Here is a 22,500-nt window from a genome sequence, read left to right on the forward strand (position 1 = left end):
CATAGATGACACTAACTGCTGGTGTTGGATAGCTGTATGCTAACGTAGAGGACACTAACTGGTATTGGACAGAGCTGTCTGTTAGCATAGAGCAGCAGAGGACGCTAACTGGTATCGGACAGAGCTGTGTGTTAACATAGAGCAGTGGTTCCCAACCTGGTGTCTGCGGACCCCATTAGGGGTCACCAGAGATTGCAGTGGGTCCACACAATGTTGCCTGGGCTGAGGTTGTGAGGATACCAAAATTATATTTGTGCGCATTAAATGTATAAAATCCCAATAGCACACCCAATTGGATAATCAAAACTCTGTATAATCCAAATGAAAACATATTTTTTGTTCCACATTTAAATTCATGTAGCTTTTTAATACCTCTGACTTCTGAACTTGCGTAAGTAACCTTCAGGTCGGGATAGGCTAGGCATTGGTAATTCATCCCCGGACCCCGATTGTTGAATAAAGCAATGTCTTGTGTGTGTATGCGGGTAGGAGTTTTGGGTAGGGGGCCCCTGGCCCTGGCTTGTCTTTGACACAGGCAAGGGGGGCTTCAAGGAAAAAAAAGGTTGGGAAACACTTAGGTTGAGGACGCTAACTGCTGACACTAAGGTAGTGTAGACGACACTGGGACAGTAACTACAGCCTGTGTGTGTGAAGCACACAACTTAACTGCTGTTCACAATCCAGACGCTAGACCAGCTCTGTCAGTGATAGCCTACTAACCACACTCAAAAGGGAACACGTTTTAGAACACATTCTAAACTACATCCAGGTCGTACTGAACTAATAACTTCCTCTTTCTGTGGGTCCTATAGCTGAATTAAGATACTGATGATTGTGTTCTTTGTACATGTTTACAGTGGGAACTCCAGATGCTCTCTTCTCCTTAAATACCGATTCCCCTGGTGGCTTGAACCGCTTCTGACTGCATGTGTTTTCTACAGTGCTGTACTGTGTTTTTAATGTTCCTGATTTGTTTTATACCTCAACCCCTGGTGCGCCCTCTGGTGGTCAGAGCTTTTATACTACTGCAAACGGCTCTTGCTATAAAGAGTTACTGATCCAGTCCTGATTGGTCTTCTTTTGAATCTTATGAAAGTATATTTTTTAATGTGCAGCACTCAGAGATGTCTGCTGTGTGTTGTCATTCATCTTCCTATTTTATTCCTGAATTTAAATAAAACCATTCTCTATTATGAATTGTGTGTGTGTGTGTGTGTGTGTGTGTGTGTGTGTGTATCTGTGTCGATGAACTACTGAGTGTCTGATTTGCTTGTGTATGTGTGCATATTGTGCAACTATATTTGTGTGTTGCTTTGGACAAAGCCGTCTGCCATATAACCATCTGTACAAAATCTGGATAAGGAACTCGTCAATATAGGGCTTCCAATACAAGTGTGTGTGTGTGTGTGTGTAGGGAAAGCTCTGACAGTTAGATACACACTCATCTGTCAAAATGTAAATAGACACAGATCACATCTGGTCCAGCACACACACACACACAGGGTCATTCAGAGTGCTTGTGTGGCACATAGTAGCCTAGGCCTACTCATATTATTATAGTTTTAGATGAGTGTTTGCTTAATAATTAAGTTGCAGACACACACCCTAATTAATGTAGCCTATACTACTAGGCCTACCAAAGATCCAATGTTCTACTCCGCTTTCACCCTCTCTGACTATAGTTCCAAACAAAGATTCTAGAATCTTTGGTTCCAAACTAGACACTGTACGCACGAGACCAAGCTTTATGGGATTGAACGAAAAACTTTTCAGGTGGGTAAAGCTCCTGCTTACCCACTGTTGCAACTCTCCTTCAGGTGGGTGAATTTCACTTATGGATGGGTATTGAGACAGTGTAACATTGGTGTATCTCATCTGGTAAAGAAACTGCCATTTTGTCTCTAATAACGGTTAGTATGAAACTATGTAGCGATTGTTTGTTAAAACTTTTGTTAGCCTACTTTTTGCAATTTTGTTATCTAGGACTCGAGCACCTGCCACATACAGTATGTTGAACTTGCAACTCTAAATGTCATCAGTGAATAGAACTTCATGTGTAGCTGCTAATACTTGCAACAATGCTGATGGGATGAAGGGAACATTTTCAACTGCATTCCTATCCTTACCATACAGCCTATGGTGGTTACTGGCCATTATTCTAGCACATTCCATTGACTCTTTTCCTCTTTCATCATTAGTAGGCAAATGACCATCATCATCCCAGCAGAACTCCTGGAACTGGTTATGTAGTTGCCCAGCAACATTGCTGAGAGACCTTAACACACACAGTGAACAGATCAGATGTGGTCGGGCAGCACGTCCTCTCGTAGGAGACAGTGGGTGCCTCTCATGTAAAGTTTATACGTCCTCCCTCGCTCCTCGGGCCTCGATCCTCACTGATCTACATAATGAAAGCTAGACGAAGGGATAGACTATCGTTGTTGCCGACCCATCATTCCTTATGTAGATCAGTGAGGATCGAGGCCCGAGGAGAAAGGGAGGACGTATAAACTTTACATGAGAGGCACCTACAGTGAACAGATCAGATGTGGTCGGGCGGCGCGTCCTCTCATAGGAGACACAGTGAACAGATCAGATGTGGTCGGGCGGCGCGTCCTCTCATAGGAGACACAGTGAACAGATCAGATGTGGTCGGGCGGCGCATCCTCTCGTAGCACACAGTGAACAGATCAGATGTGGTCGGGCGGCGCGTCCTCTCGTAGGAGCCCAGAGGACTTTTTGAGTTGGAGCTACAACGCCAGCCTTTCATGTCGTTCTCATAAAAGACTTTTGATACAGACCTTAACACAGAGGGAGGTTCTCCGTCCCAGAACGAGAACACAAACTCCCCACAGCAACACACACACACACACACACAGGACAGAGAAGGAGTCGGTGGTTGGTGCCAATGCTTTATTAGCTCAGGATCCAGAAGGGCTTCAGCAACGAGGGGAGGGGGGCAACAGAGGATTGTGTTAGTGGGGAGAGGGGGGGGGGGGCAGAGGAGCATCTATGAACTGTCCCCTCCTCTTCTGAAGCAAACATCTCTCTGACCGGACACCAGTGGGCGGCAGCAAGGGCAAGGAGCTCTCTCACACACACACACACGCCACTGTCTGATCTGGGATCAGTGTGGCGCAGGGAGGGTAAGGACACACACTCTCTCTCTCTCTCACTCACACATATACGCCTCGTCTGATCTGGGATCATTGTGACGCAGGGAGGCCAAGGCCACACACACACACACACACACACACACACACACACACACACACACACACACAAGAACCCAGCCACTGCCTCACACAGCTCCATCAGTGGTCAGTGGACTCTAGTAGGTCATGGGGCACTAATCGAGGCGCGTCAGTGAGTAGTACGGAGAGCTTGCACAGGTGGAGGGGAGGGGACTGTCAGTTGTCGTTTTTCCATGTTTTAGTCTTTTTCTTGTTTTTTTTTTGCAAAAACGTTATTTTGGTTACTGCAAGTTTCCTTTGCTGGGTGAGTCAGTTAGAAAAAGCAGAGGTAACTTAAGATACAGATGGAGAATGTGGGATAGAGAGAGAGAGAGAGAGAGAGAGAGAGAGAGAGAGAGAGAGAGAGGGAGAGAGAGACAGAGAGGAACGATAGAGCGAGAGAAAGGGAGAGAGTAAACGAGAAGAGCTACCGCTGGCTAATAGGAGGCTTAGATGTCAGCCCCTGAGCACAAACACGCACACACACTCTCTCTTTCTCTCTCTCGCTCGCTCGTTCACACACACACACACACGCACACAAAAAAAGAGAGCACACTCTTGGCGTGTAACTTGTGTTCAGACCTTGCACTGGTTGTTTTTAAACAAATTACAGCATGAGACATGAGAACAGCTACCAGATCCAAATCCAGTCCATAATTGCCCCCCCACCCCCACCCCATCACCCCCTCTCCACCCCTACTCTCTCACACAAACACATTTACACACAAGAGTTCCTACATGTTTCCCTAAGGTGAGCCTTCCGTCGATGCAACCCCCCCTCCACCACCACCCCTCACCCCCCCCTCCCCCCCGAGCGAGGCGGTCCAAAGCGTTCCCATCTGAGGGGGGGGGAGGAGGGGGGGGCAGGGTCGGAGCAGAGCAGGGCTGGGGTGGGGGGGGAGGTTCCGGCCCGGTTCTAGGCGTTCTGCATCTCCTTTCCGATCTTGTAGCTGAGGATCTTGTTCCAGTCGATCTTGGTGCGCGTGACGGGCAGCTGGCGTCGCAGGGCCTTGAAGGTGGTGTCCGACATGGTCTGGTAGTTCTCACTGATCGCCGTCTGCACACGAGAGGAGGAGGAGAGGGGTCAGTCTCACACACACACACACACACGTAGTTCTCACTGATCGCCGTCTGGATACGACAGGAGAGGGGTCAGTGTCTCTCTCTCTCTCTCACACACACACACACACACACACACAGTTCTCATTGATCGTCACAAACACACACAAACACACATCTGGGACCTTGTGACAAGACGGCTTCTTCAGAGGTTTATCAACTTTCCCCTCAAACGTACGGCCATCACATGGTGTTCTGTGCTCCCAGGCAATACAACAGGCAGGCTGTGCAGCACTGTCCCGATGGTGTGTGTGCATGTGTGTGTGTGTTCCTCCCGGCGGCTGTCTTGTCAGTCCACTAGTGCTGTGCCGTGACGTGGCGTGACGTAGGGTGAGCGCAGATAAGGCTCGAGGTTGAGGGACTAAAATAGCCACCGCCTCCTCACGGTGTCAGTTACACTCCCTGGCACAATCAGCACACACACACACACACACACACACACACACACACACACTCTAAGGGACGAGGGCTCTAAGGGCTGCAGGCCACTGAAAGTTTGTGACACACACATTCTAAGGGACAAGTACTGTAAGGGCTGACACACACACACGCACACGCACACGCACACGCACGCACACACCTGCAGGCCACTGAGGATTTGATTGGGTCTAGAGGCATTTCAACCCTGACTATCAATACAATCATGTGTGTGTGTGTGTGTGTGTGTGTGTTTGGCTGCTTACCTGATAATCGTTCTCTGCATTCTCAATGACTTTTACAAACTCCTTGGCGGTGGCAGCTTCATTCTGGAGGAGGAGAGGAGAGAAGGGAAGAGAAGAAAAGGAGAGAAAGAGAAAGAGAGAGAGAGAATTAGTTATAGTTATTATGTTTGTCTACACTATTGAGTTTTCATTCGCATTAAAATTGTGACCCTTTTGCTGTTTACTCCTGTGGACCACACTACACTAGCAGCGTCCACACTACACTAGCAGCGTCTACACTACACTAGCAGCGTCCACACTACACTACACTAGCGTCCACGCTACACTAGCAGCGTCCACACTACACTACACTAGCGTCCACACTACACTAGCGTCCACGCTACACTAGCAGCGTCCACACTACACTAACAGCGTCTACACTACACTAACAGCGTCCACACTACACTACACTAGCAGCGTCTACACTACACTAGCAGCGTCCACACTACACTAACAGCGTCCACACTTCACTAGCGTCCACGCTACACTAGCAGCGTCCACACTACACTACACTAGCGTCCACACTACACTAGCGTCCACGCTACACTAGCAGCGTCTACACTACACTAGCAGCGTCCACACTACACTAGCAGCGTCCACACTACACTAACAGCGTCCACACTACACTAGCAGCGTCCACACTACACTAACAGCGTCCACACTACACTAACAGCGTCCACACTACACTAACAGCGTCCACACTACACTAACAGCGTCCACACTACACTAGCAGCGTCCACACTACACTAACAGCGTCCACACTACACTAGCGTCCACACTACATTAGCGTCCACACTACACTAACAGCGCACACTACACTAACAGCGCACACTACACTAGCAGCGTCCACACTACACTAACAGCGCACACTACACTAGCAGCGTCCACACTACACTAACAGCGCACACTACATTAGCAGCGTCCACACTACACTAGCAGCGTCCACACTACACTCACAGCGTCCACACTACACTCACACTACACTAACAGCGTCCACACTACACTCACAGCGTCCACACTACACTCACACTACACTAACAGCGTCCACACTACACTAACAGCGTCCACACTACACTAACAGCGTCCACACTACACTAACAGCGCACACTACACTAGCAGCGTCCACACTACACTAGCGTCCACACTACACTAACAGCGCACACTACACTAGCAGCGTCCACACTACACTAGCGTCCACACTACACTAGCAGCGTCCACACTACACTAGCAGCATCCACACTAGACTAACAGCGTCCACACTACACTAGCAGCGTCCACACTACACTAACAGCGTCCACACTACACTACACTAACAGCGTCCACACTACACTAGCAGCGTCCACACTACACTAACAGCGTCCACACTACACTACACTAACAGCGTCCACACTACACTAGCAGCGTCCACACTACACTAGCAGCGTCCACACTACACTAACAGCGCACACTACACTAACAGCGTCCACACTTCACTAGCGTCCACACTACACTAGCAGCGTCCACACTACACTAGCAGCATCCACACTACACTAACAGCGTCCACACTACACTAGCAGCGTCCACACTACACTAGCAGCGTCCACACTAGACTAACAGCGTCCACACTAGACTAACAGCGTCCACACTACACTAGCAGCGTCCACACTACACTAGCAGCGTCCACACTACACTAGCAGCGTCCACACTACACTAACAGCGCACACTACACTAACAGCGTCCACACTACACTAACAGCGCACACTACACTAACAGCGTCCACACTACACTAACAGCGTCCACACTACACTACACTAACAGCGTCCACACTACACTAGCAGCGTCCACACTACACTAGCAGCGTCCACACTACACTAACAGCGCACACTACACTAACAGCGTCCACACTTCACTAGCGTCCACACTAGACTAACAGCGTCCACACTACACTAGCGTCCACGCTACACTAGCAGCGTCCACACTACACTAGCGTCCACACTACACTAGCAGCGTCCACACTACACTAACAGCGTCCACACTACACTAGCGTCCACACTACACTAACAGCGTCCACACTACACTAGCAGCGTCCACACTACACTACACTAGCAGCGTCCACACTACACTAGCACACTACACTACACTAGCAGCGTCCACACTACACTAGCGTCCACACTACACTAACAGCGTCCACACTACACTAGCGTCCACGCTACACTAGCAGCGTCCACACTACACTAACAGCGTCCACACTACACTACACTAGCAGCGTCCACACTACACTACACTAGCAGCGTCCACGCTACACTAGCAGCGTCCACACTACACTGGCAGCGTCCACACTACACTACACTAGCAGCGTCCACACTACACTAGCAGCGTCCACACTACACTAGCGTCCACACTACACTAGCAGCGTCCACACTACACTAGCAGCGTCCACACTACACTAACAGCGTCCACACTACACTAGCGTCCACGCTACACTAGCAGCGTCCACACTACACTAGCAGCGTCCACACTACACTACACTAGCAGCGTCCACACTACACTAGCAGCGTCCACACTACACTAGCAGCGTCCACACTACACTAGCACACTACACTAGCGTCCACACTACACTAGCAGCGTCCACACTACACTAGCAGCGTCCACACTACACTACACTAGCAGCGTCCACACTACACTAGCAGCGTCCACACTACACTACACTAGCAGCGTCCACACTACACTAGCAGCGTCCACACTACACTAACAGCGTCCACACTACACTAACAGCGTCCACACTACACTAGCAGCGTCCACACTACACTAGCGTCCACACTACATTAGCAGCGTCCACACTACACTAACAGTGTTCACACTACACTAGCAGCGTCCACACTACATTAGCAGCGTCCACACTACACTAACAGCGTCCACAGTAAACACACAGAGTTCTGAAAGCGCTCTACTCACAGTCACGATGACCGATTCCTCCACCTCCTTGTGGCTGACTAGCTGCACATTCCCATCCTCATAGTAATGCACCTGAGAGAGAGAGAGAGAGAGAGAGAGAGAGAGAGAGAGAGAGATGGATGAAGTGAGGGAGAGGGAGGGAGAGAGAGGGAGGGAAAGACAGAAATGGTAGGACAAAGAGAGATATAAAGAGGGAGAGATGGAGAGAAAAAGAGAGAGATTGAGGGAAATAGGCAGGTTAAGCAAGGTTTAGCATCTCAAAATCAGCGAACTAACACAACTTTATTTTGAGATGAATAGGCTCAATAGGCTGTTGAATATGAATCCATCATCTGCTCTTCACACTAGCAGTGTTATGAGGTGTTACTGTAGCAGATACTAGGTCAACCACGGAGCCATTACCGATTACACGCTCACGTTCAGATCGTATTCTCATATGGGACCGTACACTTTAATTAAAGTTGAGAAATTTTTTTCACTCAAGAGAGCACAAGAGCGAGGGAGAGAGAGAGAGCAAGATAGAGAGAGAGAGAGAGAGAGAGAGAGAGAGAGAGAGAGAGAGAGAGAGAGAGAGAGAGAGAGAGAGACAAGAGAGAGAAAGCGAGAGCAAGAGAGAGAAAGCAAGAGAGAGAGGGAGCAAGAGAGAGAAAGCGAGAGAGCTCACCTGGATCTTGAGGACCCCCACCACCTGAGCGGAGGACTGGCTAAGAGTCATCTTCCACTCTGACCTGCAGCGCCCATTCCTATAACACACACACACACACACACACACACACACAGAGACGTTATTAACACACACACAGGGCCAGAGACTTTGCCAACACTGCAGGGAGACAGACTTGCAGAATAATATCCTAATGACTTTAATAACACCTCTCTGAATAAATGCAGTGATGTACTGTAGACAGACGATGTAGTCAGATGCGCGCACATACACACACGTGCACACACACACACACACACACACACACACACACGATGTAGTCAGATGAATCAGCACATGCAGTGGCTGCTCCATAAAGCACTGGTGCCAGTCGAGCTGTTGAGGACTTCTTTCAACAACAATAACAACAGCCTAGTTATGACAAAGCATGACGCACGGTCTAAATCAGGATGTGCCATCTATGACTTTTCACACAGACCTGTTTCTCCAGGTCACGAGTACTCGAGTACGGTCAGAGTAGACAGGGACCAGCAGCACCCTCAGGGGACTCAGTTTAAACTGGGAGAGTAACTCTATTCCCCCCGATTAACAGAGCAAGCAACAATGACAACAGTATGTCATTATTTTAAGTTAATCACTTTGAGGTGGAGCTGGGGAGGAGGTGGGTTGCAAAGCAGCAAGCAGAGAAAGCAATGCAGACTGACGCAGCTTAAATAAGGCGCCCTTATGAGAGAGACTACTTGCAAGCGAATGGAACGATCAGCTGAGCGGAACAGCTGATGTGGGCCGGGTTTGGCATAGCCAATAAGAAACTGACAGCTGACAGCACTACTGACAGTACTTTACCTTATGGGGAATATCACCGTACTTTTCCTTATGGGAAATATCACAGTACTTTTCCTTATGGGGAATATCACCGTACTTTTCCTTTAAGTTGTGGTGTCCTCACACTTCACAAGCAATCATTCAGACCTCTCAACTGAACTCCATAAAGTGCACCCAGGTGGCAGGTGCCAGTGTACCAGGGCAAAAGCGGTCAGACCAGATCAGTGCATTCAAACTCGCAAACAGCGGCGAACAATCGCAAACAGGAGGAGGAGGTTTAACTGTTCAAAGAAAACATGTTCACCACTAACATTCGTTAACTGTTTGCCCAATCTGAACGCACCTCAGATCAGTGCCTCTCAACTGTTTGTGTGTGTGTGTGTGTGTGTGCGTGCGTGTGTATGTACACTCACAGACAAAAATACTATGGCCATTCCACTCAACACACTATGGGCATAAGATTCAACACACACACACACACACACAGGGCCTAGGATTCTGTGTGTGACCTACTTTATGAGTGGTGTTTTGCTCTGACTTCGGGTTTGACCTTTGGTGTGGCTGGTGTGGTGAACCTCTGGACTAGATCATGATTTTTTTTATTGCCGTAACAGGTCACCTCAAAAAAAAACCCTCACCGGCAGAAACACTGCACACACAGACACACGGACGCACACATGCAAACAAACACACACACACACACAGAGAAACAGGGAGCAAGCTGCTGACCAGAAGTTCTTGGGCTGGAACTGGTGTCCCTCGATGCAGGCGACGATGGTCTGCTGTCCGTCCACCGTCTTGCCGTAGACGGTGCTCACGCCGCTGGGGTAGTGCTCCTTGACGTAGGCGGAGAGGGCGGAGTCACAGGCGTCCCGCCACGCCTTCAGCCCCCCCTCCCCCTCGTGCGCCGCCGGCTCGCTCGCCTCCTTACGCAGGTGGTCGAAGCGGAACGATACCTGGCTACGCGGGTCAAAGAACCGACCCTGGCCAAGGTCCCCGTGCTCCGTGATCAGCACCTAGCACGCACACACACACACACACACACACATTACATTACATTACAGTACATTTAGCAGACATGACCCTGGCCAAGGTCACCGTGCTCCGTGATCAGCACCAAGCACACACACACATTACATTACAGTACATTTAGCAGACATGCTAAAAATGTCGACTATATTACAAGGGATTACACCATTACTTGGAAGCCGGGAAATGAACCAACAACTTTCAGGCTACTGCACGCAAGCCCAGCTCCTTAACACACACACACACACAGTCAACTGTGAGAGACTATAGACTCCACCTCTTGTGTGAGACTGGTTGAACATGGTTCATTTTTAGCAGTAAATTGTGCCAGAAAGTGCAGTGGGCCAGTGTGAGGATCAGAAGGCAACAATAACACATACACACGTGAAAAGGAGCAGGGCGTCAACAATAACACATACACACGTAAAAAGGAGCAGGGCGTCAACAATAACACATACACACGTAAAAAGGAGCAGGGCGTCAACAATAACACATACACACGTAAAAAGGAGCAGGGCGTCAACAATAACACATACACACGTGAAAAGGAGCAGGGCGTCAACAATAACACATACACACGTACAGTCACAATGAGCAGGCCGTCACTCTATTGTCACCCTATTGGCAATCACACAGGGAAACAAGCCCCATGATAACACACTGATCTACTGATAAAGGCTGTGGAAAATAGCCTAAATAAGGCTGTGTGTGTGTGTGTGTACTTGGACTAAACACTCTCGACTGACCTGACGTAACATTTAAGATTGCATGTGTGACTGGGTGTGTGTGTGTATCCTAGACAGTGACTCATCTAACTCTTGATGGTGGCACACTACAATTACTGCGCGAGTGCACAGACACACACACACACAGCTGCTGGAGTCACACATTTATGAGGGGCTGGGTGTGTTCTTAAGGTGGGCGTCTTTTTTACAGTTTTGTGTGTGTGTGTGTGTGTGTGTGTGTGTATGTGGTGTTTGGAAAGGCAGTAATGTAGGACTGGGTGTGTGTGTGTGTTAAAGCAATGACTACATAAGTAGGGGAGTTTGCCCTGGCAGAGCAGATGCTTTTCCGCAATAGTAAGAGTGTTTTCACAGGCAGAGAGCAGATGCTTACTTTTAGCCACTTTGGAAAATACTGCATACAAGTCAGCAGAGTATTACTACACTTTAGTGTGTGTGCATCCTAAACACTCAAAAGGGGCTGGAACAACTCCAGGAGTTTGGCTTCTCCTGAACCGACACCATGTTAAAGCTATGCTAAAGGCTTCTGATGCCCCTCTGACAAGGTGACTGAGGTGACTGTGTGCGTGTGTATGTGTGTGTGTGTGTGCAGCAGTGCTTCAGATGTGGTACGGTGTAGAGTGCAGTACTCACCATCTCATCGGAGCCGGGCAGTTTGGCAGGAGTGAACTGATCCATGTTGTACTGGGCAAAGGCACTGAGGACACACACACACACACACACACACACACACACAGGTTAAGGGGAGGTACATATAAGGGTATAATTGCATTGAAAAGGCCACCTACAGCTCCTTCCTGTACAGTATTGTGCAGAACTTTTAAAGGACTCGGAGCGAACAAGCAGATCAAGCCGGAGGGGCAAGACAGGTGTTGTGAACGTCCCACAGATATCAAGCCGGAGGGACAAGACAGGTGTTGTGAACGTCTCAAACACATCAAGCCTGAGGGGCAAGATACTGTAGGTGTTGTGAACGTCCCATAGGGATCAAGCCGGAGGGGCAAGATAGGCGTTGTGAACTTCCGGAGGGACAAGATAGGCGTTGTGAACGTCCCACAGATATCACATTCAGAGGCCATACTGTCAAAGGATAGAGTGAGAACTGTATACTGTACACACACACACACACACACACATACACACACTATAGCACACAGATCATAAGAAGTATAGACATTACATGTATGGAGGTATGTGCCTGTGTGTGTTTGTGCCTGTGTGCCTGTGTGTGTGTGTGTGTGTGTGAGAGAGAGTGTGTTTGAGTGTGTGTGTGCCTGTATGAGTGTGTGTGTGTGTGTGTGCCTGTGTGAGGCCTTGAAACATTCCCTTTGCCTGATGTAAATGTGTGGCATTCTCCTGCAGAGCAATAATCACCCACCCCCATTCTGCTCGTTCACACTCCCTTGCAGAGAAGCTGCACGCACACACACACTTGAGATAGGGAGTAACATTAACAGAGTGGAATCTCTGCTAGCTGGAAGTGAACACACACTCTCCGCTTTCCTATCTCCCTCTCCAGATACGAGATTGCATTTAGTAAGGGACCTGAGCTGTGCTTACAGAACACACACACACACACACACACACGCAGCTGAGTGCAGTGTCTATCCCGTGGTCAGGTCTCATGATGCATAATTAAGAGTTATAAACCATCAGACACCTCTGGCTTTCCTTCCCCTTCAGGTCCAAACACAGAACACACCCTGGCAGTTAACACCTAGGTCTTCTCCATGAACCTGCGGTACACACACTCTGCCATACACACTAGCCTGGATCTACAGCTGCACACTAGCCTACAGCTGCACACTACACCTACAGCTGCACACTAGCCTACAGCTGCACACTAGCCTACAGCTGCACACTACACCTACAGCTGCACACTACACCTACAGCTGCACACTACACCTACAGCTGCACACTACACCTACAGCTGCACACTAGCCTACAGCTGCACACTAGCTTACAGCTGCACACTACACCTACAGCTGCACACTAGCCTACAGCTGCACACTAGCTTACAGCTGCACACTACACCTACATACTACACCTACAGCTGCATACTACACCTACAGCTGCACACTACACCTACAGCTGCACACTAGCCTACAGCTGCACACTAGCCTACAGCTGCACACTACACCTACAGCTGCACACTACACCTACAGCTGCACACTACACCTACAGCTGCACACTAGCCTACAGCTGCACACTAGCCTACAGCTGCACACTACACCTACATACTACACCTACAGCTGCACACTAGCCTACAGCTGCACACTACACCTACAGCTGCGCACTAGCCTACAGCTGCACACTACACCTACAGCTGCACACTACACCTACAGCTGCACACTACACACACTAACTTACAGCTGCACACTAGCCTACAGCTGCACACTAGCCTACAGCTGCACACTACACCTACATACTACACCAGTGTTTCCCACACATAGACAAATTTGTGGCGGTGCGCCACAGATTCAGCACCGGCCGCCACATATTGCGTTTCGTTATTCTTTTATTTATTTATTTATTCTTGTGTTGAAACGCTATTGAAAAACACGCAGCATTCGTAAAGCTGAAATTCCTTTCCCTGCGCTCCCTTTCTGTCACTCGCGCATCTGTCTCTCATACACACACACACACACGCACAGCCCCTACCCTCCGTGCACACCGCGGCTGTCTGTCTCCATGAAAACCAACGAGATCATCCCTGGAAGCGTGGTAGGTGGTCGCACTGACGCTGCTCGGGTAGAAGCATAAAGTTCTCCCGCAACTTTTGTAGTCTATGCGTGCAACTTAATTACCAAACAGTAGAAGTAAACTCATTCTCCTTGGCCCGCTCTCGTGCGCGCACAATCTACAGCCACCCTCCACATGCACATTTAATCCAAATAAAACATTCACAATCGTGGACGCATTGACGCACAGAAGACGACTAGCTAAATTACTGTTATATTCGGTTAGCGTCATTAGTAGGCTATGCTGCAGACATTTGATTAAAACTCTTGCATTCAAGTTGACTGACGAACAATGTTTTTCAACTCCAAGACTTAAAAGGGCCTGTCCCAAGGAGAAAAAGTATTAGCTTACCTTGAAATTTAAACACATGTGGGGAAACTGAACAGTCCAACCAGTAGAGTATGATAAGCTTAGCCTGCTATGTTTACAATATTTTGAGGCTTCAACCAGACAGCTGAATTTAAGAAGTGGAGTTGTAATATGAATAGTAGGCTATAATCTGCATAAAGTTGTTATGAATTATGCTGTTATGAATATCAGAAATGTCAGTATAGGCCTATATAATGTAAATAATTACATAATGTGTTCACATCTTGGTTAAAAAAAAAAAAACATTATGTGAAAGGAGAGCGATAAAAAGGCAATGCAATGAAAAATATGGGTGCACCCCCCCCCCCCCCCCCCCCCCCGTCAGACATGGGGCGACCACCACACATTGCCTTCTAATCTGTGGGAAACACTGTACACCTACAGCTGCATACTACACCTACAGCTGCACACTACACCTACAGCTGCACACTAGCTTACAGCTGCACACTACACCTACAGCTGCACACTAGCCTACAGCTGCACACTACACCTACAGCTGCACACTAGCCTACAGCTGCACACTACACCTACAGCTGCACACTACACCTACAGCTGCACACTACACCTACAGCTGCACACTAGCTTACAGCTGCACACTACACCTACAGCTGCACACTAGCCTACAGCTGCACACTACACCTACAGCTGCACACTAGCCTACAGCTGCACACTACACCTACAGCTGCACACTACACCTACAGCTGCACACTACACCTACAGCTGCACACTAGCCTACAGCTGCACACTACACCTACAGCTGCACACTACACCTACAGCTGCACACTACACCTACAGCTGCACACTACACCTACAGCTGCACACTACACCTACAGCTGCACACTAGCCTACAGCTGCATACTACACCTACAGCTGCACACTACACCTACAGCTGCACACTACACCTACAGTCAAAAGTGAAGCCAGTGGAAGAAGCTTAAAAACTGGTGGATTGAGGATTATCCAAATATGGTCATTCCGTGTGCCCCACACTGCATGCTCTGCACAGCACTGCTTTCTGAGCTCACAGTTTTAAGCAGGCGCTCACTAGCAAAGATCCTTAAGGCGGAGCACGATACGTCGTCATAGTTCATGTCTATGGGCGCAAAACGGGGATCACTTCCTCTGCATAAAGGGGGTGTCTCATGCGTGTCATGTCCATAGACTTCTATGAGCCTATTTCACAAGATGTCGCCACTGTGTAAATTAACTTCCTCTGGAACAGCTCAGTCTATAGGAAAGACAGAAACAGGAAGATGTTTTACCCTGCCAATTAAGGCATCATTAACATCAACTAGGCAGGCACCTGGACACTGTCAAATTGGCTCATGGAACAGCTCTGCATAAAGGGGGATTTTGCCCCCCCTCCGTCTTGCGATTCGGGTTCCAGGAAGTGGCTTCTCATGAAGTATCTTGCTCCAGCCTAGCCACGCCCCTATAATCTGCACATACAGCCTAGCCCCGCCCCCAGGCTCTGATTGCTGTTTTGTTGATCTGACAGGAGTGTGATTGGTCAGTTGTGCACCAAAGCAGCAATGTGATTGGGCAGTATGTGTTAAAGGAGCGGTGTGATTGGTGGGTCTGAGTGAAAGGAGCAATGTGATTGGTGGGTTTGCAGGTGCGTGTACTCACTGTGCCGCCCCTTCTCGGAGAAGATTGTCATTGTTGAGGAGGAGTCGCACATCTATAAATACACAGAAGCACACACACATAAATCTATCAGCAGGCTAGTTTCACACACACACACAGCCCTGTGAGGGGAACTCTTGTTTCACAGTCCTGACCACCAAGTGAACTCTCTGAGTAGAGATGTCCATTTCAGATCATAAACAGCCTCAAACAGCACTGCAGGCAAGGCACACACTCGCTGCACGGACAGAGTGTGTGTGTGTGTGTGTGTGTGTGTGTGTGTGTGTGTGTAATATGCAGTGCAGGACATGATACATCACCAACAACCACATAAAGAGCTGAGGTATTTACTGAGGTCAGTGAGAAGAGCCGGCGCGCGCGTGTCTGTGTGTGTGTGTATGTGTGTGTGGTGTTTCCATTAAGAGTAAAGAAGCATGTTTGTGTGTGCATGTGAGTGCTCCAATAAAAATCAGTGTCTCATCCTGTGCCAGCTAACAGAATCCATGTCACATACTGTATACTGAACGGTGCATTTTCTACAGAGAACTGAAGCATCTCCATCTCCACCCACTTTCATCTGGCTGTGTTTTACACATTACACTACACTACACATTACACTACACTACACTACACTACACTACACTACACTACACTACACTACACTACACTACACTACACTACACTACACTACACTACACATTACCAGGGCTGATAGACAGGACACGATCTGTGCCTGAAATGATCAGATACATTGAAAGACAGTAGAGAATAGCCTCTCTTGACATCATACATGGTCGAGCTCAAGCCTGAATTCAGGCACCACACCTGAACTCTATCAGGCCTGAACTTACATTACTTTACAGTACATTACAGTACATTTGGCTGACGCTTTTTAACCAAAGCGACTTACAACATGATTAAAACAGTTTTAAGCTTTTAACCCTCTAACCGCCCAAGGCGCCGTACGGCGACAAGCAACATCACTGATTAAAACAGACGGTAGATCCGAGTAGGGTGACAAATCGCCTTTGTACTCTCCACCACTAGTTGGCAGACATCCAGAGCTTCGATTCAAGCCCAAATTCGAGTAAGAAAGTTTTCAGGAAGTGCCTGTATTACTCGCGAGAAACAAAAAAAAAAGACGCATTTCCTGTTTATAACGCGGAAGTGAAATGCGCGATCGCTATGCACAAATTGAAGCAGAAAAACGGCAAATGTTAAAAAACAAAGTCGTGTGTTATGAAGTCTTGGGTCTGCCATTCACCTACTCTGATTCTGAAGGAGAATATCTGCCTTTTGGAGATTATGATCGGTCGTTCATTGGCAGTGACAGTCAAGATGCGTCTGTGAATGGAGGTGGGTCTTTGCGTGTGTACGTCAATGTTTACCTGCAGCAATGTTGACCAAAGGGTTCAAATAAGCATGGTGTGCTTGGTGCCAGTGATAATCATGATGATAGTGTCTGTAATTGACATGGTACAGACAGCAGGTCTAGTAAAAATAGGGCTCTGAAGAACTACAAAGTCATCCGCGATAGGAACTGATTTGACCAGGCTACTTTATTATATAGTAACATAGGGATTGTGGTAATACTAATAGTTTACTATTGTTGGTTTACATGTGGCTGTGGTCCTGTTTGTTTGTTATGTCGGAGAAATTACAAAAATCAAAGTAAAACTGCTCAAATGTGTTCAACAATCAGTATTTACTGAAATGTGCATAATTTGACGCTATTGCCAATCTGTGACGTCATAATATGCAAATTAGATGAGTAAATTTACTCCCTTTATAAACTTTAGTTCATACTCAATGATTTTCACATTTACAGTAGGACTTTATCTCTGACCACTTTTAAGCCATGGCCTTTTGCATTTTTTATGCAAAAATCCAAAAAAACCCGGGCGGTTAGAGGGTTAAGAGCAATTCTAACAACAATTTTACAACAATAAACAAGAACCACAATACGGTAAGTGCATCAATTAGTGCAATTGTCTGTAGGGGGAGTGCAGCTGGGAATCGCACTTTGAGAAATACTGTTTAGTACGATTTCAATCCAACTAACACAATAATTAGATTTTTTTCCCAATGTCACTGAGAGGAGTGTGTATCATGTGAAATGTGTATGTGTGTGTGTAAAGATCTTACTATTGAAGACTTCATTAAACTCTTCAGGTGGAGCATGGGGTGTGTGTGTGTGTGTGTGTGACGAGTTCTGCTTACCATTGAAGACTTCGTTGAACTCTCCAGGTGGAGCATGGGTCACAAAGTTGGCTGCTATGCGCACCTGTGGAAAACACAGAGAGTGTGTGAGTCATCTGCACTCCTGATGTAACACACACACACACACACACACACACACACACACACACACACACACACACACACACACACACACACACACACACACACACACACACACACACACACACACACACACACACACACACACACACACACACACACACACACACACACACACACACACACACACACACACGTACGTTGGCGAATGGTTATCCCAAACCTTCAACACCTACTACAGTCATAATGTCCCTCTCTCATACACACATACCCACAGTTGGCAAATGGTCATCCCAGGATCATCCCAAACCTTCAACACCTACAGTCATAATATCCCTTCCTCTCTCTCGCTCACACACTCACACACATATTGGTCATCCCAAAACTTCAACACCTACAGCCATAATGATTATCTCACACACACACCACACACACACACACACACACACACGTATACACAAACTACACACACTTGACACACACAGATCCACACACACACACACACACACCTGTCAGTGGAACATCCACAGTACGACGGCGGTGACTCAGGGCATGATAACTACATAATGTAACGTAACCGCAACACGTCAAACCAAACAGGACAGACTGGTACTGCTGGGGCTTCCCACACTAATGGCTTTCTCAAGAGGCCCGCGGCAGCCTCGTGGGTGTGTGTGTGTGTGTGTGTGTGTGTGTGTGCTAGCTGTGTGTAATGTGAGATGATAAGTAGTCCATCTGAGCTAATGTACAAAGCTGCTTGTCGGTGGCACCCTGAAGTGTGAGTGTGCATACCCAGCCTGCCAGAGCACTCAGGACTATGTGCGTGTGTGTGTGTGTGTGTGTGTGTGTGTGTGTGTGTGTGTGCGTGTGTGTGTGCGTGTGTGTGTGCGTGTGTGTTACCCACCCATAGCACCTTGTTAGCTTCTATCCTACACACACTTATTATCTCTACCCAATCAACCCCACCCTGGAGCCCTGCTATGTGGCAGAATGAGGCTGTGTGTGTGCGTGTATGCATGCATATGAAATAGGGTAAACGTGGGCTTGGTTGTCACCTCTGCCCTGCGGTCTCACCCACGAACCGAGCCAGCCGAGAGGTGTGAGGTGGTGACACCCAGGATCCAGTTTCCACAAGCGCACGCGCACTCATACACACACACAGTTAAGTTGGTCAAAGCCTGCAGCTCACATTCACTCAACGTGCTTGTATGAATAGGAAAAAATAAACACACACACACACACTTCACTACATTCTACAGACTTCTGAAGAAGCCAGGGTGGTCTAGACGAGCCCAGATACAGGCTCCTTCCCCGGCAGATTTGTACAGCTGGGCTGCTAGTTATCCCACACACACACACACACACACACACACGAGAAGTGCTGGACGGCTCCATGACAGGCCCACATTGTTCAGCCATTATCACCATGCAGACTCAGTAGAGACGACCATTCAACACTAAAACACACTTCCTCAGCATACTGATGTGTATACACTTTGTGTGTCCTGAGCTGTGTAAAGGTCCCGTTTCCCCACACACACACACACAGACACACACACTCTATAACTCCACTGTAACTTCACTATTGTTATTGTGGTAACATATAGCCCCAATAATGGAGAAATGTAACACTTAAGCCTTCTTCAGTTCAGCCCAAACACCCACTCTTCCAAATCAAACACACTCTCTCGTTAATAGGTCTGCTGCTTGCTGGTTAATAGGTCTGCTGCTTGCTGGGTAATAGGTCTGCTGCTTGCTGGGTAATAGGTCTGCTGCTTGCTGGTTAATAGGTCTGCTGCTTGCTGGTTAATAGGTCTGCTGCTTGCTGGTTAATAAGTCTGCTGCTTGCTGGTTAATAGGTCTGCTGCTTGCTGGTTAATAGGTCTGCTGCTTGCTGGTTAATAGGTCTGCTGCTTGCTGGTTAATAAGTCTGCTGCTTGCTGGTTAATAGGTCTGCACACACACACACACACACACACACACACACACACACACACACACACACACACACACACACACACGTCTGCATGTCATTCAGCGCAAGTCTGTGAGCACAGCCTCCATCTGGGCAGCAAATCAGCTGTTTACTCAATTACGTGATTACCAGCAGGGCGCCAACGCCGAGAGAGCAGCTGAGCTTGACCGGAGTCGGTCTCGTAACCTCTCCGGCTCAAACCGGAGTCAGTCTCGTAACCTCTCCGCTCAAACCGGAGTCAGTCTCGTAACCTCTCCGCTCAAACCGGAGTCAGTCTCTTAACCTCTCCGCTCAAACCGGAGTCAGTCTCTTAACCTCTCCGCTCAAACCGGCGTCAGTCTCGTAACCTCTCCGACTCAAAGTGGAGTCCGTTTCTTAACTTGTCCGACTCAAACTGGAGTCCCAGGGTGCCTCTCAAACACTCTGCTTGATCCTCGATGCTCGATCCTCGAGGGGCGTTCCCACTGATCTATAACTAACACTGGATAGACTACCCCATTGTTGCAGCCTCATCATTCTCTATCTAGATCAGTGAGGACGAGGATCAAGGAAGGAAGGGAGGGTGTATAAAACCCCAAATGAGAGGCACCCCCAGTATCTGCAACCAAAGCACTCTCATCACCGTAATCTAGCTGAGCCTCCGACGCCTTCCCATCATGCCGTGGGGCAGCAGCAGAACAGACATGCACGAAGAGGCTCCTACGCCAGCAACCTCGAGAGCAACCCTCCGTCCATCTCCAAAAGGATGCTTCACTGCATGTATTGCTTCTGACGAGACGTATAATTGTTTAGAGATGTGCAGTAACTCCTGAAGCTATCTGGGTATGCCAATACGCTGGTAATATATCACCCTGGAGGTTATTGCTATCCATGACACACACACACACACACACACACACACACACACACACACACACACACACACACACACACACACACACACACACACACACACACACACACACACACACACACACACACACACACACACACACACACACACACACACACACACACACACACACACACACACACACACACACACACACACACACACACACACACACACACACACACACACACACACACACAACATCCACCATCAACAAGATTCCTGGTCCAGATTCAACTGGACGACAACACCATTCTGTTAAAAGGCCACTTCAGCAAGTCACAAATCCAGTATGACAATGACAACTTAACTATAGCCGTGAGGACTGACTCAACCCGATTTGTCTTTAATAGGGACGGCCAGCAGCTAACCCACATACACAATTCTAGGATAGGCTATGCCAACATCTCACTGTGAATCCAACAATGATTTATAATAATGAGCCCTTGGATATCTGAAAGGTTAGAGGAAGCCGGCAATGTTATCTGAATACCTGCCGGGCCGCCTCACCTTGAGTTTAAGGTTGGGGAACATTGTGTTCTTTAAAGGTGGTTCTAGTAACAATGGTTGTCATAATCAGATGCTGGATTTTATTGTGTGTGTGTGTGTGTGTGTGTGTGTGTGTGTGTGTGTGTGTGTGTGTGTGTGTGTGTGTGTGTGTGTGTGAATGTGTATGACACAGAGACAGGCAAACAGAAAGGCAAACAGAAAGGCAGACATACACACATACGAGAGACAGATTTGCTTTCATCATACTCCAATTTGTCATTGTTTATTGACAATCGCCTCCCATGTTCCAACCCCAGTTTCTGTTCCTATTCTTCCCTTTCTGCCGGAAATATGAATTAGACTGTCCGTAATCATGGTCTGTTAGTCTAACCGGTCTCTAGTTGCGATAAACTACGATTCTATCCTAACAGGAAGCTAGGCGTCTTCCATCCGCACTGACGCTTACTGTAGATTACCCTAGGGATTAGACCATTCGACAAAAAGAGTCTAGCCTTACAAAAAGGATAAATCCTTTATCGACTACCTTATCGACTGAGCCGGTGATTAAATTAACCCCCCTCTACAGCCTTGGCATCACCATAATCACCGCAGTCTGTTGTGGAGCCACAGAACAGTGCTAACGTTAGCTAAAGTTACGCAGACAACTCCCCGAAGATACAGATTCCATCTTTGCAATGCAGCCAACAGCAGCAAAGTTCACTGTTTTCTCACAGCATCCATTCAGTGAACTTACTGCTTCACTGGCTAACTCGACATATACCTTCATAGTTGGATCTAACTTCATAGTTGTTATCAAAAAAGTTAGTTTTATCTAACACTGTGCAAAGCTACTTCCTT

The 22,500-nt window shown here is 48.0% G+C and overlaps 2 protein-coding genes across 3 annotated transcripts in view; one reads left to right on the plus strand and one right to left on the minus strand.

Annotated features, from left to right (window-relative positions):
* The window catches only part of cttnbp2nlb (CTTNBP2 N-terminal like b), a 41,200-nt gene extending 40,003 nt beyond the window's left edge, over nucleotides 1-1,197 (plus strand). For both annotated transcript variants that reach the window (XM_062540760.1, XM_062540759.1), the window contains one exon: nucleotides 1-1,197. This exon is cut by the window's left edge and continues 4,934 nt beyond it. The gene's annotated coding sequence lies outside the window, so the exon portion shown is untranslated.
* Nucleotides 1,198-3,438: 2,241 nt separating this feature from the next.
* The window catches only part of LOC134087326 (F-actin-capping protein subunit alpha-1-like), a 19,620-nt gene continuing 558 nt past the window's right edge, over nucleotides 3,439-22,500 (minus strand). Inside the window, exons 2-9 of the mRNA XM_062540761.1 lie at nucleotides 18,206-18,269; nucleotides 15,989-16,040; nucleotides 11,882-11,945; nucleotides 10,206-10,492; nucleotides 8,652-8,730; nucleotides 7,988-8,059; nucleotides 5,036-5,098; nucleotides 3,439-4,290 (exon numbers count right to left, since the gene is read on the minus strand). Of these exons, the coding sequence (XP_062396745.1) occupies nucleotides 4,150-4,290; nucleotides 5,036-5,098; nucleotides 7,988-8,059; nucleotides 8,652-8,730; nucleotides 10,206-10,492; nucleotides 11,882-11,945; nucleotides 15,989-16,040; nucleotides 18,206-18,269 (822 nt within the window). The 3' untranslated portion in view covers nucleotides 3,439-4,149. The remainder of the gene's footprint in view (nucleotides 4,291-5,035; nucleotides 5,099-7,987; nucleotides 8,060-8,651; nucleotides 8,731-10,205; nucleotides 10,493-11,881; nucleotides 11,946-15,988; nucleotides 16,041-18,205; nucleotides 18,270-22,500) is intronic.

This window comes from Sardina pilchardus, chromosome 7, assembly GCF_963854185.1.
Source record: "Sardina pilchardus chromosome 7, fSarPil1.1, whole genome shotgun sequence".
Lineage (NCBI taxonomy): Eukaryota > Metazoa > Chordata > Actinopteri > Clupeiformes > Clupeidae > Sardina > Sardina pilchardus.